The 24,592-nt window shown below is 44.0% G+C and overlaps 1 protein-coding gene across 1 annotated transcript in view; it reads right to left on the minus strand.

Annotated features, from left to right (window-relative positions):
* Positions 1–6,854: 6,854 nt before the first annotated feature.
* Positions 6,855–24,592, minus strand: part of stxbp4 (syntaxin binding protein 4) — a 36,358-nt gene continuing 18,620 nt past the window's right edge. Inside the window, exons 17-22 of the mRNA XM_070927426.1 lie at positions 17,164–17,337; positions 16,839–16,955; positions 16,566–16,615; positions 14,545–14,681; positions 7,727–7,784; positions 6,855–7,026 (exon numbers count right to left, since the gene is read on the minus strand). Of these exons, the coding sequence (XP_070783527.1) occupies positions 6,855–7,026; positions 7,727–7,784; positions 14,545–14,681; positions 16,566–16,615; positions 16,839–16,955; positions 17,164–17,337 (708 nt within the window). The remainder of the gene's footprint in view (positions 7,027–7,726; positions 7,785–14,544; positions 14,682–16,565; positions 16,616–16,838; positions 16,956–17,163; positions 17,338–24,592) is intronic.

Here is a 24,592-nt window from a genome sequence, read left to right on the forward strand (position 1 = left end):
ATCAGATCCCATGTGTGAGGACGGAGGACTGCTGACGTCAAACCGCGAGCCAACACCTCCTCTCTCTCTCTCTCTCTCTCTCTCTCTCTCTCCCTCTGGTCGTCAGCCAATCACTGCACATCAGACCATTCATTACCGTTAATGTACCATTTAATATCTAATAATTATCGTTATCAGAGTGTTTGTAGCTCGAAGCAGAAGCACTGAAGTCACGAGTGAAAGTTCCTAAAGTAAATACATAAATACACAAAGTTGTAAAGTATTAAAAAATATCTTCTCAAAGTTCAATGAAGAATAAAAGTTTGGTGGAAAAACAATGGAGGCTTTATTTGTTGACGTCTTTATGTTTTTGTTGTGATAATGTTGGAAACATGAATACGTCTGTCCATGTGTCTGTCCACACTGTCTGAACGTCCACCTGGAGACTACAGCAGAGTTCAGGTTACACAGAGACGTGCTTCATGTCCGGACGTTAATACAGATGATAAACAGTCAGACACAGCAGGACACTCTGCTCCTCCATTGTGATGCCACTGGAGACTAACTGAGCTGGTTCAGTCCAGGACCTGGTTCACAGAGATAGTCCACTTCAAATATACTGAGTGTAGAAATACAGACACAATATCTGGAGACACGAGTGTGTTCACTCACTTCATTCATGACTTCTCTGATATTTTAACATTTGTTCTTTTATTTCAGATTATTAGATTACACACACACACACACACACACACAGAGGAAGGCTGGGTCACATGAGGGGGCCGGCTTGACCTACTTTTATCCAATCAGAGGCCTCCTTCTCCTGCTCTCCTCCCCCTGCTCCCTCCTGCTGCCTGGACACATTGAACCTCATGTGCTCCTTAGGAGAGGAAAAACAAACCCAGCAAGAGAGGAGGAGGGGAGGAGAGGAGGAGAGGAGGAGGAGAGGAGGAGAGGAGGATGATGGGGAGAGGAGGAGAGGAGGAGGAGAGGAGGAGAGGAGGATGATGGGGAGAGGAGGAGGGGAGGAGAGGAGAGGAGAGGAGGAGAGGAAGAGGGGAGGAGGGGTGGAGGAGGAGAGGAGGAGAGGAGAGGAGAGGAGGAGGGGACGAGAGGAGGAGGAGAGGAGGAGAGGAGAGGAGGAGGAGAGGAGGAGAGGAGGAGGGGAGGGGAGGAGAGGAGGAGAGGAGGGGGAGAGAAGAGGATGATGGGGGGAGGAGGGGAGGAGAGGAGAGGAGGAGGGGAGGAGAGAAGGAGGGGAGGAGGAGAGGAGGAGAGGAGGAGGGGAGGGGAGGAGAGGAGGAGAGGAGGGGGAGAGAAGAGGATGATGGGGGGAGGAGGGGAGGAGAGGAGAGGAGGAGGGGAGGAGAGAAGGAGGGGAGGAGGAGAGGAGGAGAGGAGGGGGGGAGGAGGAGAAGAGGATGATGGGGGGAGGAGGAGAGAAGAGGAGAGGAGAGAGGAGCTAATGGGATCTCAGTTTTAGTGTCCAGAGAGGCTGTAGTGGACTCTCCTGGACCAGAGTCAGGCTGTAGTGGACTCTCCTGGACCAGAGTCAGGCTGGCTGTAGTGGACTCTCCTGGACCAGAGTCAGGCTGTAGTGGACTCTCCTGGACCAGAGTCAGGCTGTAGTGGACTCTGTGGTCACATGTCACATGTTGGCTGGTTAAAGACAGTGATTAGCATCACAGCTAGCTAGCTAGCTAATTCTGTCATTACTATCTGCTGAGTCGTTAAAGTAACGTTAGCAGATCCAGCACCTTCTGGAGCCGGTTCTTAAAAAGTTCTTGAAAATTAAAGATGATAATTCTCTGTGTGCTGTTGTGTATTCAGTTTGATGATGAAGAGCGCAGCAACAACTGCAGCTTCATAAGATGAGGGAGGAAGATGACTGTTTATTAGAAGACACAGTGAATGAAAGATGCTTCAGTGGTTCCTACAGGACTCATTCTGTACGTGGACCCATTATGCCCCCCCTGAAGGCTGATTCTGAACCAGGAGAAACCTGATCTCTGACACACTGTGAATCCTTGTTGAGGGCTCTCAGACCTCCTTCCAGCTGCACACATGACCTGTGGCTGACGAAGAAGATGAAGATGAACACCGTGAGACTCCGGATGGAAAAGTAGTCCTCGACAAACCCCCCCAGCCTCGCTCTCATTAAAACCTCCTTAGCAACAGCGGGTGCTGAAGCACGGTGATGTTGTGACGACCTTTGTGGGAGAAGAAAGTAGGACAGGCTGCCCGGGCCAAACACACTCATCCTTTAATACTCCGTGAACCTCTGCAACGTTACACCTGTTAGAAACACCTTCTGCTGGGACACATTCGGCTTGGACTCATCTTTATTAGAAATTGGACATATTAAAGCTGCTAATCGGTGTTTCCATATTAACAATGGATCAAATCAAGTGTAACGTGAAAGGGGACATGAAACGTACCGCGGTAGCTTAGCTTCACCCCGACCGTCATAACGGGACTCAAACATCATTTAATCTTAAACCAGATGAAGCAAAAAGTATGTCGTCAGGCTTTAAAGGGTTCAAAGGTCACGTTGTTACAACAGGACCTATCATCTGTCCGGTGTCCGTTTCAGTCACGTCTCCTTAATGTCTCCTTAACGTCTCTGTCACGTCTCCTTAACGTCTCCTTAACGTCTCTGTCACGTCTCCTTAATGTCTTCGTCATATTTCTGTCACGTCTTTGTCACGTCTCCTTAACGTCTCCTTACCATCTCTGTCACGTCTCCTTAACGTCTCTGTCACGTCTCCTTAACGTCTCTGTCACGTCTCCTTAATGTCTCCTAAACGTCTCTGTCACGTCTCCTTAACGTCTCTGTCACGTCTCTGTCACGTCTCCTTACCGTCTCCTTAACGTCTCTGTCACGTCTCCTTAATGTCTCCTAAACGTCTCTGTCACGTCTCCTTAACGTCTCTGTCACGTCTCCTTACCGTCTCCTTAACGTCTCTGTCACGTCTCCTTAATGTCTCTGTCACGTCTCCTAACGTCTTCGTCACGTTTCTGTCACGTCTTTGTCATGTCTCTGTCACGTCTTTGTCATGTCTCCTTAACGTCTCCTTACCATCTCTGTCACGTCTCCTAACGTCTTCGTCATGTCTCTTTCACGTCTTTGTAACGTCTCCTTAATGTCTCTGTCATGTCTCCTTAATGTCTTCGTCACGTTTCTGTCACGTCTTTGTCACGTCTCTGTCACGCCTTCGTCACGTCTCTGTCACACCTCCTTAATGTCTTCGTCACGTCTCTGTCACGTCTCCTTAACGTCTCTGTCACGTCTCCTTAATGTCTTCATCACATTTCTGTCGCGTCCTCGTCACGTCTCTGTCACGCCTCCTTAAGGTCTTTGTCACGTCTCTGTCACGTCTCCTTAATGTCTTCGTCACGTCTCTGTCACGTCTCTTTAATGTCTTTGTCAAAACGAACACGTTAGCTTAATGCTAACATTAGTTATTAATCTGAGTCTGACAGAAATCACTGGTGTGTCTACAAACAGAACCAAAGCCTGATTGGTCCCGTTACATGTTGGTCTTCGCTATGAGTGGACGTCGAGCGGACGCCAAGCGCTCGTCAGAGAACGCGATCTAAGACTGTTTACGAGGATCCGAATCTGCGTTCTTGTTGTTCTGTGTGTCACAAAGAAATCCTGTGTGGAACTTCCAGAGGGGTAAACGCATGTCTTTGTGTCCAGTTTGATTCCTGCTGGAGACTCCGTTTCCCAGAAGCTCTTGTTTTGTGGGTCAGTTTTCTTTATAGCTCACTGTAAACAACAGCGTGGTCACGTAATCCCAGCGTACATAAACTGGCCTCCTGAAACCTTTTAAGACTGTTTTCACAAAGAACCTAAATGAAAGACGTGTAACTGGAGTCATTTTGTGTTCAGCTCATCATCGGTAACTAAGCAGGCCAATCGCTGGCCGGGATCTGGTCGGGTGGAGCTTTGTAATCCAGTCCTGACGGAGTTGTTGATGCAGTCTGTGACCTTTGAATTCTCCAGGTTGAATTGAGGAAAAGAGGCTTTGCAGGTTGTGTAACGTCTCCGCTGATTCAGACACAAGAGGAGGGCCGGACCTGCATGAGTGCATGAACACGAACAGATGATGTGATGATCTGATCTGTAAATATCTTTACAACAATCAGCAGCCTTTATCTTAATAATGACACGATAATGTCACTCATCTGCAATCTTCCTTATAATCTTTCATTTTCAGAAGGAAGAGGTCATTCCTGAGGAAGACAACTGCTTTCATCAAGTCTTCAAGTGGAGAATGATTGGCTGTCACGACCTCTGTGGTTCAAGTGATTTCATGTGTTTAACACTGATGGACACGTGGCTGAATTCGTTGAGTTGTGTTTCGTCTTTGTCTCGGTGTCACGCTGATTTTGTGCTCCACAAGTGGTCAAGATGGAAATCTACAGAACCTGGAACGTGTTGGGAGGGAATCACCTGGACCAATCATTTCGTTAAATGAGTCATTTGTGCTCCATCTATATTTTCTTTGTGAGAGCTGATGTAGCTCATCTGCTCTCCATATCTAAATGTTCTCTGCGCGAGAGCTTATCCAGCTAATCTAATTCATTTGTCTGTGAGAGCTGATGGAGCTCAGAAAGTGCTTTTAGCTCAACTGGTTGAAAAGCAGACTTAGTAGCAGAGAGGTTGTGGGTTCAAATCCTGTTTTATTATTTCAGTATGTATAAAGCTTAGTGACATTGAGGTTCAAACAACCCTGTAACTCAGGAATCCTTTCATTCGAACATCTGATCGCTCCGGAGGGAATAATCTGTCATTTCAGGGCCGGAAACTGTTTATTAAGATTGTCCCTCTGACGCCTCCCTGAGCCCTCAGACAAACAGTGAGACCTAAGACACACCAGTGAACGTGGTCATGCATTCAGGTTTGCGTTTGGGTGTTAATGAGTGTGTGTTTGTGTGTGTGTGTCACGTCATTTGTGTTTCCAGGCGCAGCAGATATTTATAGCTGCACTTGCCAGCGAGAAGGGAAATCAATACTCGGAGCCGCGGGCACGAAGAATATTGGCTCGACCCGTCCACTTCCAGCCCTCGCACCAACACTATAAATACTGCCATTCACATCACACACACACACACACACACACACACCAGCGCTTAATAAATGATTCCCCCCATGACTTCCTCAGCTGAAGCTAAACAGTAGAATAATCTTATTGTTACAGACTTTTATTTTGTTACTTGCGTCAGAGAAGAATTACTTTAAAATCCCACATCAGATGAAATAACACACACACACACACACACACACACACACACACACACAGCTGGTCTCTGGATCGATCGGCCTCTGACATAACACACGTTACAGTCTGATAATAACACCACCACGACTTCGGAGGACACACCGTCATCTCAACGTTTTATTTAACCTGAGCTTCACAAGCTGTATATAACTAATATAAAACTTTAGTATAATAGTACGCAGTACTGCATTTGAAAAATATACATCTTGGAAGCTTTTCTGTATTGTTAATGATTTTAGGTAATATATTGAAGATCAATTATTGATCTCATATTTACCTCCTGTAGCTCAACAGATGTGTTATCAATTATTAGATTTAACTAATCTAAAGTTAACACTTTGCACTTTTATTTTGAAGGTTAGGAGCTCAAACCAGGAGTCTTATTTTGATGGTTTTGCCATTAAAAATGAGTTTCTGCATCTTGATTATAAGAATATTGTTTCCGCTGCTGTTTAATGTTGAAAACAAACAATTAAAAACAGATTTTTCTCTCAGTTCTTTCACCTTTGAGCTGCTGCAGAGAGAAAAACACGTTGTTGGTCGGGAGAAGTCTGGCAGCAGACTTCAGGCTCCATTGTGGCCCTGAAGAACAATTCAGGAATGTGGACCTTCTCAGAATAGCTTCATCTGCTGAGAAAGACTTCCTGTCGCTGGGAATAAAAACATGCCGACGGTTCAGTGTTCTGAGTGAAGGCTGGAAACAGAGAGCGGAGACGGAGGAGGACTAGTCCAGACTGAAACTCACCTTCTGCCTCTCTTACTGCATCAGATGGTGTCTGTTTGGTAAAGACATGCTCTAACACTCATTGCTCAGTTGTGGCTCAGTAACCTGAGAGGTCACGTCACGTCTTCCCATTCAGCAGAAAACAATGGCAAAGCTTAATGAAGAGAGTTACAGCACTCCTTTATTCTGAAACACTGGAAATGATGCCTGAAGCTTTACAACCAGGTAACATGGGTAAGAACCAAATCACTGTCCAACAGTAACACATGTCCATGGACATATTCTGGATGTCTTGTGCATCATTGCTTCACCAAAATTCACTCTGACATATTTGTTTCTTAGAAACTTTGGGATCACCGCTAGAATTTTAAGGAAAAGGTTGATAAAAGATTGAAACCACTCTCACATCTTTACTGTGAATATGAAGGACCAGCCAGCAGCCGATTATTTAGCTTAGCATAAAGACTGGAAACAGAGGGAAACAGCTAGCCTGGATTTTAGAGCTGCTGGTGGGTGATTTGTTTTACTTAGGACGGAGCCAGGCTAGCTGTTTCCCCCTGTTTCCAGTCTTTAGGCTAAGCTAAGCTAACTGGCTGCTGGCTGTTCCTTCATATTTACTGACATGAGATGGCATCAATCTGAACGGCTAACTTTCAGCGAGAAAGCAAATAAGCACATTTCCCAAAATGTTGAACTATTCCTTTAAAATAAAGTTCTGTGTGTTTGATGAAACAGCACAGGTGAGTCCAGGTGAGTCCAGGTGAGGCAAACAAAACTTCTTAATGCTTAAACTTCCTTTAATTGGAGTGTTTTTTCATCACCCCATCATGAAACCATCATGTTGCTACGGTAACAGTAAGTGTTTACATCTCCGTCTCTATGGACGCTCCGGGCCTTCGGTCCGCCGCCTCTCCGTCCCGCTCCCCCTCCAGCTGTGAGGCCTCTGGAGGTGGAGGAGGGCCCTGGGGGCTGCTGCTGCTGCTGCTGCTGCTGCTGGTCACAGGGAGGCTCCACGATGTCGTCTGGGTCACGTGACTGTCATGTGATGTCACGGGTCAGAACAAAGACACAAGAGGAGACGCTCGCTGAGTGTTACTGATCACAGACAGACCGCCTCGTCGCTTCTCTGGATGTTTCTAAATAACCTCTTGTGATGAGACTGAGACTGGCTGCTCTCATGACTGCAGGTCTTCACAGTGAGAAACAAATCCTTCCCTCTGTTCATCATCCACAGCCTCATCATCATCATCATCATCATCTGTGCCCCTCACATGTGTCCTGAAGCTGTGATGAAGCCACAGACCAGCTGCTGGAGCTCAACATGAACACACACTGACTGTTCAAGTGTGGACGAGTGCTTTACTCTAGTTTCTCTAGTTTATCTTCAATTAAAAGTAGCTTGGAGGGACGTTTATCTGTCCAACAACTTGTTGCTGACATGGTGCGTGTGATGTACTGCTGTGTCATCAATAATAGAAATACATAATAATAATAATTGTATTGTGTACCTCCTCATGTTCATCATAAATAATAATTATATTCAGTCTCACAATGCAGCGAGCGTTCTGTGGATGAGTCAGTTATACATCATTAGGTTTACTGCAAACAAACATTATGAACTAAGGTAAGTACTCCAGGAGGGATGAGTACTTGGTTTTGGGTCTAATAGCTCCCAGTAATCAAGTTCTGCCTCAGCAGATGATGAGTGGGAGGGAACACGTCTGCTTCCTCTTACTTGATGTAGTATTTGACTCCGTCTGCAGTGTAGGCCTCCTCCCAGCCGTAAGGAAGACCTGCAGGGGGGAAATGAACAGTCATTCAGTGGATGTTTAATGTGGTCTGTTCAGTCTGGAGCTTCACTTTTCCTCTCCTGGTTTGAGACATTCAGACACAATCAGGTCAACAGAGTATCAAGTTTCCATCCAGCCTGTTGTCCCCGAGGAGCTCCAGTAGTCCATGAAGACCGAGTCTACTGTACTTTTCCACTGTATCGCTCCACTTACTGTGGAGCATGAAAAGTCTCTTAACCCCATTTCAGAGAACAAAAGGGGGCAAAGTCTCAAGTGCTGCCCTGCGGACATCAGCCCGTAAACTAAAACCAAACATTTCGCACCTTCAGAGAAAAGAGGGATTGTGATGAAGGCTGTGACCCGGAGCCCAGCGACGGCTCTGACGCGACACATAACACGGTACATGACAAACTACGTGATGTGAATCAACTCCTGACAGTCCGATAAACTGTTCAGAGCTGCTGATGGTGACGGTCCAAACATGGTTCATCACGACGTGGAGGCTGAGCCGCGGAGGTGTTGGAGGTGTACTCTCAGAAAGGAAGGAGTGGACACATCTGGATCAATCACTGGATCAATACATCAGCGGAATTAATGAACCGTGACTGAACGTCTTCATCAGACTCAGCCGGTCTCGTCTCCCGTCCACAGGAAGTCGTAATAATCTTCACGTTTGTACACGGAGGAGACGAAGCAGGTTCTCACCTCTGGAACAAAGACACCTGATCCGAGACGGGACGCTGCTTTGTGTCTCTGTGAATACAAACTGTGAAGCTCTGCGCTTCCTTTCACAGACCAGGTTTCACCTGTCGAGTGTTGACAGGTGGGCCGAGGGACGGGAGGCAGGTGTCAGGTGGTGGAAACATGTCTGTCAAAGAGACAATGAGCCATGATGACCTCCCAAGGTTCCTGGAAAACCTGGAAATCTATACATGCTGCACCTCAGAGAGGCCTGCTGACATGTTGTGAATATATTTCAGCTCTGTTTTAATGTTTAATGGAAATGTCTGTTTGTATATTCATATAACTGAACTTTAACGCCCACATGAAGTCTTTTTAACTAGTTTCTGATCTGATTGTTTTGGACTTCTAGAAGTGAACTTGGCAGATCTTTGTGTTTCTTTGGATTAGACAATATTTTGCATGTTTGTCGGAGATTTCAGCTGACGGTGCTGTTATCTAACACCCTGCTGATTTCGACGAGGTCGTTGAAGAGCGACCACGACTGATTTCATCTGTTCGAGCAGCTCAAAGGCCACGGCTGCAGGAACGCAGCAGGAAGCGTCTCCAGGGAAACACATTCACAGCCACAGAGGCTCATTACTCAAACTCAGACTGCCACACATCAGCAGAGTCCCGTCAGGACCCTCTGCACAGACAGTCATGACCGAATGACCCTCTAAGATCACTTCGGACGCTTCATTTACTTTTACACTGCGCTCCTCATGACATCACACATCACACACACACACACACACACACACACACACACACACACATTACACTGACTTACATTCATTTCCCGGAGACTTAACTCTAACCTTAAACCAAGTCTTCACCCTGAAATGTAATGATTTATATTATGATAATGAACTTTCTTCAGTGTGAAAACGTCCCTGCAGTCACATGTTAGAGGACAGTGACTGTTTGACAGAATCTAAAGGAAGTTAAGGTTTACTAACTTTAACATATAAATGATCAATTATGCTGAAAGTGTCTCATGGAGCTTTTCTTTTGTCCTCAGATGTCCTCCTCATTTCTGTTAACAGATGAATCTAGTGTTAGTTCGTGTTTTTCTTCTTGTCAACAAATCCCATAAAAAGAGTCAGTCCGTCTCTCAGTCCTGTCTCACTTCCTGTCTGTGGCTCTCAGCCCATTGGTTCCTACTGACGTCAATCTTAAAAAACTCCTCACAAATATATAATTTCTTGTTTCAAAAGGCTCAGTCATTCCCTCAAACAGCTGCTCGCTGGAGTTTTTATCAAACTAACAGCAGGAAATAGGGGACTATTTTCAGCGGCGGATGAATCCACATGTGGAGCAGCAGGACGGTGTGTGTGGGACTGAGTCCAGATAAACTACAGTGTGTGTGTTCATGGTGATGAAGGAAACAACAGTGAGGCTCACTGATGTGTTTTAATAATAATAATAAGATATATCAGGTGGTGATACACCTGTTAGTAGAAACATTCACTGTTGGTTTGAGTCTGAACAGAAGAGATTTAATGAAGAAAAAATGATTTGATTAGGACCCATAAAACGTTATTATATCCGGCTGCTATAAATCTGGTGTATTTTTGATGCACATGTATGATTTAATGATCCAGACAGACACTGGAGGTTCAGCTCACTAATGTATGCTGGTTCAGTTGTCATGGCAACCGAAACACAAAGACACACAGACGTACTCAACTGTGAACTCTGACAGTCATCAGCTGTTGGTCCAACGTTTTAAAACGGATTCATTTTCATTGGTGGAAAACAGACCAAACTGCAGAGGGAAAAGAAGCCTTTTTAGAATAACCTGCCTCAGGTTGTGTGGAGGATTCTGTTAAATTGATGGATTTTTGAATGAGCACTTGCTTTAAGTGTGTTTCAACTGTTACAGTATTTAACTGTAATCAATTAATCAAGTGTTAATCAGTTTTAAAAGCTATTATAACTTGTAGGGCAGCAACTAATGATTACTTTTACTATCAACGAATTACTAATAATTAAAATAATAATTGTCCATCCCAGTTTCCCAGAGTCAAGGTGACGTCTTCACAACTCAAAGAGATTCAGTTTTCTGTCACATAAAACAGCACAAAGTAATTTTTTATTGTAAAGAAGAATCAATCATAACTAATAAAAACAATAATGACAATAATACTGTGTTCTAGCTGCAGGACATCCACATGTTTAATGACCAGTTGATGATTATTATTAGGTCCCAGAGGATGACAGTCACATTCTGGATCATTAAAGTTCTCACTCCATCGTTAATCAAAAGACATCTGAAGCTGTAAAGGTTGTGCTTTTTTCTTTCAAGAACTTTTAAAGGTCAGAATCTGCAGGTTTTATCCTCTACTTTCTGAATGTTGTGAGCGATGAGTCATTCATAATAAGACTTCTATTGTGTAACATCAAGACGCCTCAGGATGAAACACGTTGGCGGTGAACGAGTTCGATGAAGAATGAACCCAGACAGCCTTCATTACCCATAAAATGTATTTTGGTGAGTGCATAGTAGCTGCAAATGAATGCAAGTCATAGGAGAGACACGGTCGTCATGGTAACAGTGTCCGAGTTACCAGTGAATGAACTGAATGTGTCTGAAACTGCAGCCTGAAGCCTTTCAGCTGATTGTTTATCATGCAGTCTGTCACAGTGTGTGTGTGTGTGTGTGTGTGCGCGGCCACATTAACAGCAGTGAACGAGGAAGATGAAGGTTCCCTCAGTTACGAGCTTTACGATGTTAAAGCAGAACACGTATCCAGGCAACGAGGGCCGCGACCTACTTTCTGTGCTCCGGGACTTGGTTTAGTTCCTCCTTCATCATCACCTCTGACAGGACTCGGCCAGCGATGGAGGACGTCTCCACTCGTGATCCTGAATCTCGGCTGTTAATTATGTAACTGCCCATGCCCCCCCACTGAGAGGAATTAAACCCACATCCTGCCTGTTGAACACAAACTGCATTTAAAGAATATAATCAAACTAACTGGAGGTTCAGCGGTCCTTCTGAACCACCAAGGCCCCCTGAACCAAAGGCTGGCTTTGTGTATTTGCTGGATATTAATCTCTAGCGCTTATGAACTACATTCTGGCTCTATTAAGGCTCCATATTACCAGCCCCCTGAACTACCCATTGGCTCTGTGTATTTGCTGGGAATGTCGTCTAGTCACAGGTCCTCTGAACGAACCAACAGCTCTGTAGACCTTTTGGGAATGCTTCAATCTCCCAGACCCTCTGAAGCCCCTGATGGCTCTGTGTAATTACTAGAAAGCCCCAAAGCCCCCTGACCAAGTCACGTAATGTCCGTGAAAGGCATCCCGGCTCTGTGTATTTGCTGGGAATGCTTCAGTCTTGGCTGCCCACTGCCTTCATAGTATTTGCACTGTTTCATACTCTCGGTTCCCTGATCAATCGCCTCAGTGTATTTGCTGAAAACACTCCACACTCCACACTACCAGGCCCCTGAACTCCCAAAAGGCTCTGTATAATTACTGTAAACGCTTCAACCTACCGGCTCTGTGTATTTTCTGGAGAACTCCACTTTCCCTTGATCCCTAAGCGACCGGATGGCTCTGTGTATATACTGGAAAGATACCACTCCCCATGACCTAACCACCGGCTTGGTGTATATCCTGGAAACCCTTCACTCTCCTAGGCATCATTTAGCCCATTAACTACGTACCAGGAATGTTTTGCTAAACACACAGTACGTATTTACATTTGAGTTCCTACCTTCCAGGCAGCCATGTTGGTTCTTTCTGATGCCATGAAACACCTGCAGACTGCTGCAGCATATAGTCCATCTCAGTCGAGACTTTTCCAGGTGACAAAACGCTTCCTGTTGGTGCGTTCAAGGACGCTTTAAATGTTTTTAACAAAACAAATGACAAAACGATCTGTTCCACTGTCCTCTGGACTTGGTTTTCATTGCAGGGATTTGAACTCTTAATATTAATAGTCATAAAACACTCTTTAGACGAAAACTGGTGCTTTTGTTCGTCTTTGCTTCTCAAACAAACCCTCTTTGGCAACACCTGAAGCTGCGGCAGTCGTCTTATATCAATCACAGCCCAGTAGATCTAACAGATGAATCAAGACTCTTCCAGCAGCTAGTCTAATCCAGAAATCATGACGAGATTTGAAACAGTGGTCCTCTTCACAAAGAACAACTCACGATATGTCGAGTTTGTTTCAGAATATTTACTCAGAAAAAGAAAAAGGACAAACAGCAAAAAACTCCAAACATGATAAAAGCGTCTCATCAGGCTGGAACTGTCCTTCAAGCATTGCTGGCACTAGACCACGATGGCTGCGTTCCAACATGAATGTCGTGGCTTCTTTACCGTCTGCCTTCGCCCCTCCTGACCTCGCGTTTGAAGGTGAGTGAGGTTTTCAGGGTTTCTCCTCCCGTATTGTTTGATGCGTCTACACTTTGTTTTGCTGACTAATCTACTGCACAAACATTCAGCCACTCGGACACGAAGGTACACACTGATGACGGCGAGCGGAGCGACACACAGGAAGCTACGGGAGTTATTGTCTAACTGTGTTAACTCGTTCAGCTACAGCAAACGGCAACCAGACGACACTGACGTTAAAGTTTCATATTGTTTCATGTTGCTGTTGAATGAAGGTGTTCACTGATGTGACAGATGAGACAGAGGGGTCAACGTTAGAGGACTACACCAACAATTTGGGAGTTTTGTCCATCGCTCACTTCTGACCAGTGTTTTGGCACTATCTCTGAGATTCTGATCAATGCTAACACGTTTAGCCTTACGTAGCTGACTGCAGTGGTGGAATGTACATTTACTCAAGTATAAATCTGAGTATTTCCACTTTATGTAACTCTAACTTTAAATACTTTAAGTACATATTGCTGATAATACTTACATACTTTTACTTAAGGTTTTGAATGCAGGACTTTCACTTGTAGTGGAGAATTTTCACAGTGTGGTATTAGTACTTTTACTGAAGTAAAGGAATACTTCTTCCACCGCTGGCTGACTGGCATTATTGAAAGTAAGAACTTAAAGCTGCACTAACTGGCTCTTTTTGGTCACTCTGGGGCAACACAACAAGCTGAAAAACATTTTAAACTTTAAACAGCTGGGCTAACTAGCTGCTCAGATAAGTAGCCAAAATGGCTTGGCCAAACAGCAGAAAGTGGCACAGCACATTTTTCTCCGGATGTCTTTGTGAAGTATGTGGTTCTACAGGTTTGGTGTGACTAGTTGGTGAACGAGCAGCTGGCAAGAGAACCGTTAACAAGCCAGAAAGCCAGGAACATGGTGGCACTTGTCTGTCACGGTAGCTCCTTGAGCTAGCTAGTTAGCTCGGTCACATATGGGACAATAAGTTCACTCAGTTTATTCAAAAGATGGATTCATACCATGGACTCCTGTTTGAGAACTGTCTATGAACCACTCTACTGGTGCCATTACTCTCATCACATAATGAAGAAGGTGACCAATGGGCAAAATGTCTAAACGTTCATGTAGTCCATCAGCTTCACAGCGGTCTCCTCCAGTGAATCAACCTGAAGAAACGTCTCTTAAAAGATGAACTGATGTTTTAAGACAAAGTGTCCATTAAAGGATTACACATTTGATCTTGTCCAATGACTGCAGCTGCATTTCTTTTCCAGGTTAAGACACAGGAATCGGACCGCTGTTTACTGACGGATGAATGAGCTGCGTGACAGAAACAAAACAGTGTTTCATGCAGAGCTAAGACATGAGTCCATATCTAGCAGGAGGAGGTGAGGAGCTGTCAGGGAGGAGAGAGTTCGGGTTCACGGTTGGCTGTTGATGTCCTGCTGACGTCTCGGCTGACTTTGATCTCCTACAGTCGGGTCCTCTAGAAGGTCAGCACTGAAACGGGGAGGACAGTTACTCACAACAGCAGGTTGGCAGGATCAGTTCGGTTCAGCTTCATCCGGAGGGAGGTGCATGCAGGGCAGCACAGAAACAGAGAGGAGGAGGAGGAGGAGGACATGCAGACCTGCATGCTTGGAGGCGAGCAGAGAGAGCTGGGATCACTTACAGTCGACCTCCAGGATGGCTCTGACAGTCCTTGTGAGCTCTTTGGCCTCCTGGGCGAGCGTGGCCGAAGTCCAGGGACTCTTCTTGTAGCGAGGAGGGAGGCCTTGAGACGACGCTCCGACTTTAACGTCTCCAGAGCTGCAAGAAGAGAGACAGATGTGTCAGCAGAGAGAAGCGACTACAAACAGCCACAGATGGAGGCATCATGGAGGTCCTGGGGAGGGTCAAGGGGACCCCCATGATGACCAGGCCTTCAGGAGATGTGGCCTACAGGGTTTCACAGTTACTCAGTTCATTGTCAAATATGTGATTGATCTCTGCCATATGATGGTGTTTGAACCACCGTTACGTCTCAACACCAAGATAAATGTTGAGCTGGTTGGTTCAGAGGAGCTAACAGCTTTAAATGACTCTCATGAAGCTGCTTGTTTATGCCTGATGCGATAATTTACACCTCCAATTGTTTGAATGACCACACAGTTGCTGTAGTGATGCGTTGCCATGGTAACAGCGCTCACTTCACTCCCATCAGTCAGCACCGAGGTCGTTCATGAACACGTCGTTTTAAACGTATTACCTCCACAGTTTATTTCAACAAGCGGACAGCCTACATTTCCTCTAACCAGTGGCCTAGAAACAGACGGACAGGTGAGGAAAAAGAAAACACACGAGCAGGGGGTCCCGCGGTTATGAAAGACGAGTCGACGTGTCCCACTGACCTGGTCTGAAATAAAAGGAGACTAGCAGGAGGTGCCAGAGCTGGGTGACTTAATAACACCACGATTGACCTGATTTACAGCATCTGACTTACACAACCGGCCAGAAGGTGCCGATAACTCACGTTGTTACGGTTACAAACCGATAAGAATCAAGAGGAGGTGGAGGAGGACACAGAGAGGAGGACACAGAGAGGAGGAGGAGGACGGAAGGAGGGGGACACAGAGAGGAGGAGGAGGACACCGAGAGGAGGAGGAGGACACCGAGAGGAGGACACAGAGAGGAGGAGGAGGACACCGAGAGAAGGAAGAGGAAAGAAGGAAGAAGGATGGAAGGAAAGAAGCTTAGATGGACAGAAAGGGAAGATGTAAGCAATTAAGTAAGGACAGGAGGAAGGAAAGGAAGAAAGGAAGGAACCCAACCAAGAGAAAGGAAATATGAAAACAATAAAGAAGAACGCAAGATGGATGGAAGGAAGGAAAGAAGAAAGTCAGGACAGATCAAGAATCAAGGACAGGCAGAAGGAAAGAAGGAGAAAGCACGAGAAAGGAAGGAAGGCAAGAAGGAAAGGGAAGATATAAGCAATGAAGGAAGGACAGAAAAAAGGAGGACAGAAAGGAAAAGAATCAGGAAGGACGTGACGACGTCTGTCATCAGATATTTGATGTTTCCTCCTGTTGAATGTTAAAAGCTAAAACTGCGTCTCTTCTTCTTCTGTGGTGTCTGATGGTAACGTCTCAGTCTGACCTCTCACTCTCTCTGCAGGTCGAGACGTTTCATAACGCTGCCGCACGCTGCGGGCGGCCATTAACAGGAGCTAACTGCTGTCCCACCTGGGCTGAAGTGGGCCAAGCTGGACCACTGGCAGTGTGTGTGTGTGTGTGTGTGTGTGTAAACTGGGCTAATGGGCTCTGCTCTCTGCAGGATCTCTCATTATGTGACATTCTGACGATGGTGTCGGGGTCAGACACACACACACACACACACACACACACACTATATGCACACCCCGTCACAAACACAGAATTACACACACACACATACACACTGTACAAGTGACCTCATACAGTCAGGTCATACAAATGAACAACACACACACATCCTCACCACTGTATACACAAACATTATCACAATTATTAACACACACAGTAAAACAAACACACACACGAGATGCAGAGCTGGTGGTTGCTAACGGCAACCAGTTTAGCAGCTCGTACTCACTGACTCATTAGCATAGCTGCCGTGTCGCTAACAAACAGCGGGCTGTGATTAGTCGCTCACACACACACACACACACACACACACCTGTAGCTCTTCGTCGGTCCGTGACTTTCGAGCAGGAACTCTTGAACGTTCTGCAGATGAACAGAGAAAAGAAAACAAAGAAAACCAAAATATGACTGAAGTCCTTTTATTGTTTAATTTCTCTGTTGTTCTGTCCAGTTACACCAAAGATTATTACATCATATATAGTTTCATGTTTAAAAGGGTCATTCCCTCAAACAGCTGCTCGCTGTAGCATGAGGTTTGTTGATGAGAAGAAAAATAAAGAATACATCTTCTGGTTTGACTGTTTACCTCCACAAAACTCAGCAGTTTTCCCGTTGACATCTCAAAGCCCTTTTTGGCCACTTCGCTCTTCCGTAGTTGACACTCGAGGACGGCCACTCTCTTCTTCAGCTCCTCCGTCTCCTCCTGCGATGAACACAGAACAAGAAGACAAATGCTTACAACCTCTTTATGCTAAGCTAAGCTAACCGGCTGCCGACTGTAGCTTCATATTTAACGTGCAGACATGAGAGTGGCATCAATCTGAGCATCGGACTCTCAGAGAGGAAGTCCAGAAACACATGGAACTGTTTCTTTAATCCATTTAGTAATTTCTCAAAGTCTTGTTGGTCACCTTGTTGGTCGGCGCCTCCACTCTCTGAGTCTTCAGCTCTGCGATCTCAGCCTCCAGCAGGTGGATCACCTCCTCGTAGTCCATCTCCATCCCCCTCGCCTGCTTCTGAGCCGCCTCGGCCAGCTGGATCCGAGTCCTTAGAGCCCGACTCTCCTCCGCGCCGACTTTTACTTCCTGCCGAAACGTCACAGAGGAAGGAGGAAGAGGAGAGGAGAGTTTCATCATCACACTCAACAAGTGAAGCGATTACTCAGCAGAGTATCGGCGGGGCCCCAGTGGTGTGTTCGGGGCCCGCTCAAAGCTTCTTAACCCTCATAAATCTTTCAAGGTGCTGGAGTCATGATTTTGAATTCTTGGTGTCAGAGTGAGTTAGTGTGATGAAGCTCTTTGCTTCGGCCCGAGGGAGGTTTCTCTGGATCAGCAGGCCGTGCAGTCGTGTCCCAGCAGGACTCGCCCAGACCTGTCACCGCTCAGCACATTTCTATCTTTGATAAGGTCAACGGCATTTAGAAACCAAAAGAGGGACAACCGATTCCCGTTGATCCTGCAGTGTGAACCTGTTTTTCGCTCAGTGAATTATTTTATATGTATATGAACTAAGTAAAGTATTTTTTCTTTGTGAACTGTTTTTTTCCTGTGTAGTTTGGTGTTGGCACAGGGACACAAAGAGACTGAATGACTCATACAGGGAACGCACGCTCCATAATGAAATAGCTGCATACACTCTGATGACGTGCCAGCAGCTGTCACATCAACTCTTTACAATATAGAAATAAACAAGACTGAGGGTGTGCAGCCATGCTAGCAGCTCTGTGAGGCTGGACTAAGACACCGGTGCTTTGAGCTAAATGCTAACATCAGCATGCTAACATTAGCAGTAAACACAGAGTCCAGCTGAGGCTGATGAACGTCATCAGTTCTGCAGGTGTTTGGCCATAAACCAAAGTATTGGACACATGAACATGTTGACCTGATGGTGGCGCTAGATGAAGAGTCAGAGGACCACCATTACAGTTCATCCTGAGGGGACCATGAAGGTCTGAACCACATTTCTGGAATGCAGTATTTCAGTGAGGGTCCTCACAAGTATAGAAACTGCTTGTGTGTGAGTGAGTGTGAGGCAGCCTCTTACATAACAGCTCTGGGATCAGTTGGCACTCTAAACCTTCATCCTGGTGCAGACCGGATCTGAACAGCTGGCTGGTGGTCTCCCACCCACCAGGGGACGCCCAACAAACTCACGTCAACTCGCTCTGTTTTTCCCAAATTAATCGATTAATTGACCAAGTCCAAGGACGGCTTCAGATCACAACAGTCAAAAACCCCAAAATACAGTTTACAGTGATGTAAAACAGAGAGGAGTTTCATAAACGATGAATCGATCATCAGAATTACTGTCAATACATTTTCTGTTAATAATGATTTGATTCGTTTTGTGGTTTATCAACATGGACAGTGGGGTTCTTCTCTTGTTTGGGAAGTCATCTGGTCAAATCCCCACTCACCTTGACAAACTACACAAAGCCTCACGATTCCACCTGCGTGACCCGTTTATCATTTATCACTATGACAACAGCTGTTCATGCAGTTAAATAGTGCTAAAAAGGCGGACTTGTTTTCATTAAACTCTAGTAGTAGAAGTTGGCGTTGGGCCTTTGGGGAGCCGTGACTCCGTCCATCTGGTTTCCACAAAGCTCCAGTTGATCTACAGTCGGCGTCTGAGGCCAGGAGGGAAAACCAGCCTTCAGAGTGGAAGTTACATAACTGTCAGGGCGGTGAAACAGACACCGCAACAATTAGGCACTGTAACCCCTCTTGACTGTGGAAGCAACCACTCCCAGTACTGTTGGCACACTGGAAACCAGTAAGTGAAACCCTCCAGCCCTGAAATAAAGGCTGGAGCTCTCATCAGACAGTAAAGTGATCCTCGGTGGTTCTGAGGAAACGCTGAAGGAGAGTGACTCGACATTATTACACAGAGACGGAAACACAACTGCTCAAAGTATTAATACTACTTAACACTTTACTGCAAGTACAATTGCTGTCCTGTACTTTTGTGTACTTTTCATTGTGTCCTGGTCTAGGTCGAGAGTTTGAGGTTCAACTTTCATTCTTGACCTTTTGTTGACAAAACAATCTCACCACAAGGTTCATTCAGTGTTCTGGAGCTTTCCATAATATCATGAGCTTCCTCAGCACATTGGTTTTTATTGCAGCATTTAGCTAAAATAAATCAATTATCATTATGAGAAACCTTTTCATGTTATTATGACAAACATTATAACATGATACATGAAACTTCCATCTGTGTCAACACCACTCACACGTCGCCATAGTTACTGAATTCATCATGAATTAATTTAAGATGCAGATTTTAGTTTAGTTTTATTAACAGTGTAATCTTTCGTTTTTAGCATTTAACAGAATTTGAAGCTCTGTGATTGGAGGTTTCTTGCTGAAATGCACCTTGGGATTTGCAGTGAACTTCTCTCCTTCAGTTTTTATGTCCTCAGGCTTCTTGAAACTTTGACTTTTTACAAAAGAACCAGATGTTTTCTCAAACAGATGTTCAACAGGAGAGTTTCATGCCCAGCTGTCAGTCACTCAACACCTCTATGAGGACAAAGAACGGGACCAGAGGTGTCTGAAATCGACCCCCCCACTTCACAACTCTTCAAGTACTTCAAGTGCCCAGACAAAAATGGGAATCTGCAAATCCATGACATCTGGGAAACTCCATCTGCTGATGGAGATCATGTCGTATGATAGGAAGTTCCAGAACAGCCACAAATTAGACATTAAAACAGCTAATTTAGAGGACTGTGTAGCTCTGGTGGAGGTGTGAGCTCCCCGAGTGTTTTCTATTAATGTATTTTCATCCTTTACAAACACACACACACACACACACACACACACACACACATGAAGCCGACAGGACTGACTCTGGCAGCTTCGCCTCACCTCCTGTGGTGCTGTCATATGTAGTGAGAGCTAACAGGACACACATGAAGGACACGCAAGACGTGTTTATTTCTGAAAAACACTCGGAAATCATGCGGTGTGGACACACACACACACACACACACACACACACACACACACTAACAGAGGGAGTGAGAACAGTCCATCTGTTACTTTCACTTTCCCAGCAGGGCTACATGCAATTCAAAAAATTCTGCAAATCACTGTTCCAAGAAAAAAGTGTGTGCGTGTCCTTGTACAACTATCTTTGTGAGAACCAATTTGAGTTTTAGACCCTGGCAGTGAGGACAATTTGGCTGGTCCTCCCTTTTGGACAGACCTTCAAAGGGCCGTTTGAGGGTTCAGGTTAGAATTAGGGAATGTTTAGGTTAGGGAATGCATTATGTCAATGGGGGTCCTCACAAGTATAGAAGTACAAGGTTGTGTGTGTGTTTGTGTGTCTGAGACAAGAGAGCAAATAAAAGACAACAGAGAAATACTAAAAACATGAAAGAATAAAACTAAACAAAAGGAAGTCTGAACAAATGGCTCTCTAGATGCTTTTTAAAGGTGTCCACAGTTTAGAAGCTACAAGCTCAAAGTCACAGCCCCCCTTTGTCTTGAGTCTGGATCGAGGAACAACCACCTCAGGGTCCTACAGGTGATCCAGGTCAGCAGTAGCTCTTTAATGCGGGGCTCTAAACCTGATCACAACAATCTTGAACTGGATTCTGAATTTGATGGGAAGCCAGTGTAAAGAACTCAGGATTGAAGCTCGGCAGCAGCATTTCGGACCACGTGTACATGATGTGTGTGTACGCCACAGTGTTAAAATTAATTCTCGATGATTTTAAGCCCAGCTGATGGAGTGTGTGCACCGAGTATGGACGTGTGTGTGTGTGTGGTCTGTTGGGTAACTAATGGATCCCTGCATGAGATATCTTCACTCCAGCTGTGGCCTCAGGGGGTCTGGTGGGCCCTGAGAGGTCCCCCATCTTGAGGCCTGACCTCCAGCTGTAATGAGAGCGCGTGTCAACCGCCTCCCCTCTGCCAGCAGCCCTCCAGCCCTCCAGCCCTCCAGAAAAGGCAACATAATGGAAGAAAAATCCCTCGCTGTGCACAAGCTGCACAGTCTGGCAGTGAGAGGCAGAACAAAAGAGCAGCGGCTGGTCCGCTTTCCATCCTCAACCCGACAGTCGGAGGTTTTTCTGCTCCTGAGCTCACTGAGAAATGACGTTCATATTTGCATTCACGGCGGTTTCTGGCTCTGTTTGGCTGTTATGTAATACTAATGTAATGTCTCCGTCTGTAAGCCGCTGATTTTACTGAAAGCCACGACAGTGCTGGTAAAAAGCCATCCTCCGAGGGAAGGATATTAAATGCACTTTAGGTTATTCAGGACAGCGCATTACTACTTTTGACAAAAGGCATTTTAAACTGAGTGTTTCTGAAGGCAGCTGGACTTTGACTTCTTCAGAAACCTGAAAGCCTCACTGACAGGTGCTTCAGATCAAAACCTCCCACAGCCAAGAGATCCTGCGCTCTGTTTATCACTTGTACTGACTTCATTATATCTAAATAAAGTTGAATCACTTGTACTGACTTCATTATATCTAAATAAATATCTAAATAATGTTGAATCACTTGTACTGACTTCATTATATCTAAATAAAGTTGAATCACTTGTACTGACTTTATTATATCTAAATAAATATCTAAATAAAGTTGAATCACTTGTACTGACTTTATTATATCTAAATAAATATCTAAATAATGTTGAATCACTTGTACTGACTTCATTATATCTAAATAAAGTTGAATCACTTGTACTGACTTTATTATATCTAAATAAATATCTAAATAATGTTGAATCACTTGTACTGACTTCATTATATCTAAATAAAGTTGAATCACTTGTACTGACTTTATTATATCTAAATAAAGTTGAATCACTTGTACTGACTTTATTATATCTAAATAAAGTTGAATCACTTGTACTGACTTCATTATATGTAAATGTACTCTCTCCCTGTACTTAGACTTTAACCTACAATAATAGATTTTTTGTGTCCTCGAGCAACATGATTCGAGCAACATGATCCTTCATGTGGAGTCGTGTTTGTCAACTGATGAAGTCCAATAATCACTTTTTTATACCTTCAATTAACATTTGACATTTAACATTTTATTTAACCTTTCCCTAACTTTAACCTAACCATGGTTGCCACGTGCAGAAATCAAGAATTTTAAAGGCATTGAAGATAAATCCAGTGTTTTGCAGAACTGTCTGATATCTACATTCAAGTCTGTCAACAGGGCTGAACAACACGCCTTTTGTTTGGGCTTAGGGACCCTACAAGACAAACAGAGTTGGGGGGTCAGTCTATATAATGATGTCAGGTAATTTATATCCGCTAGTTATTAACACCATTTTACACCAATTTTAGATTGTTTTACACTACAAGAGATAGCAAACTTGAACACCAACATACTGTTTGTCAAAGCAGCCACAGCAACTACACAGTCAAGAGGACGGAAATCAAGCATGAAAACTGGCCGGAGAGGAAGAGGGAGTGATGCTGTGATCCATGACCACTTCATCATAGTTTATAATAACGCAGGGCAGTGAGGAAACAGTCAGTTCATGCAGGAGACGAGAGTATAATGCAGATCTACTGATGTGCATTAAACCCGTTCTCTTTTCAGATTGTTTCATTCAAATACTACAAACCGAAGAGGTCAACTATCCAGTATTTAGAAAAAGGCTAATACTAACACGGTTGGAGAGTACTCAGATCATTTACTCAAGTAAAAGTATGATCTGAGTAGTTAAATTATATACAGTTAGCTAGTTTAACTGATTTATATACAGTTAGCTAGTTTAACTGCTTTACATAAAGTTAGCTTTTTTAACTGCTTTATATACAGTTAACTAGTTTAACTGCTTTATATACAGTTAACTAGTTTAACTGCTTTATATACAGTTAACTAGTTTAACTACTTTATATACAGTTAGCTAGTTTAAACTACTTTATATACAGTTAGCTATTTTAACTGCTTTATATACAGTTAGCTAGTTTAACTGCTTTATATACAGTTAACTAGTTTAACTGCTTTATATACAGTTAGCTAGTTTAACTACTTTATATACAGTTAGCTAGTTTAAACTACTTTATATACAGTTAGCTATTTTAACTGCTTTATATACAGTTAGCTAGTTTAACTGCTTTATATACAGTTAACTAGTTTAACTACTTTATATACAGTTAGCTAGTTTAAACTACTTTATATACAGTTAGCTATTTTAACTGCTTTATATACAGTTAGCTAGTTTAACTGCTTTATATACAGTTAACTAGTTTAACTGCTTTATATACAGTTAGCTAGTTTAACTGCTTTATATACAGTTAACTAGTTTAACTACTTTATATACAGTTAGCTAGTTTAAACTACTTTATATACAGTAAGCTATTTTAACTGCTTTATATACAGTTAGCTAGTTTAACTACTTTATATACAGTTAACTAGTTTAACTACTTTATATACAGTTAGCTAGTTTAACTGCTTTATATACAGTTAACTAGTTTAAACTACTTTATATACAGTTAGCTAGTTTAACTGCTTTATATACAGTTAACTAGTTTAAACTACTTTATATACAGTTAGCTAGTTTAACTGCTTTATATACAGTTAACTAGTTTAAACTACTTTATATACAGTTAGCTAGTTTAACTGCTTTATATACAGTTAACTAGTTTAAACTACTTTATATACAGTTAGCTAGTTTAAACTACTTTATATACAGTTAGCTAGTTTAACTACTTTATATACAATTAACTAGTTTAACTACTTTATATAAACTTAGCTAGTTTTAACTACTTTTAAAAAGCTAATTTTAAAAAAAATAATTGCAGGAAGTACATGAAAGCAAAATAAAAGTCTGAACATGAAGTGAATCCCTCCGTTTCTACTCCTCAGGTCCAAAACACAGATAGGAAATGTCCCGGCCGAGTCTTTGTTGTTGCAGTACATCTGTTAGCTGCGTCTAAATGTAGATATTGATCGGTTTATGCAACAGAATAGAAGTTGAGAGGCAGGAGAGTGGGAGTCAGAGAGGCTGAGACCCTTCAGCTGTGAATCACAACAAACACAAGGAGGAGCCCAAAAAAAGACTCAATGGTGGCCTTACACTCCTCCCACTGTAGGCCTGCTGCTGTACGAGTCCGCCTCAACCTCCCACACACACACACACAGACACACACACACACACACACACAGACACACACACACACAGACACACACACACACACAGACACACACACACACACCACACACACACACACACACAGACACACACACACACACACACACAGACACACACACACACAGACACACACACACACACAGACACACACACACACACACACAGACACACACACACACAGACACACACACACACAGACACACA

This window comes from Enoplosus armatus, chromosome 20, assembly GCF_043641665.1.
Source record: "Enoplosus armatus isolate fEnoArm2 chromosome 20, fEnoArm2.hap1, whole genome shotgun sequence".
In the NCBI taxonomy this organism is placed as follows: domain Eukaryota; kingdom Metazoa; phylum Chordata; class Actinopteri; order Centrarchiformes; family Enoplosidae; genus Enoplosus; species Enoplosus armatus.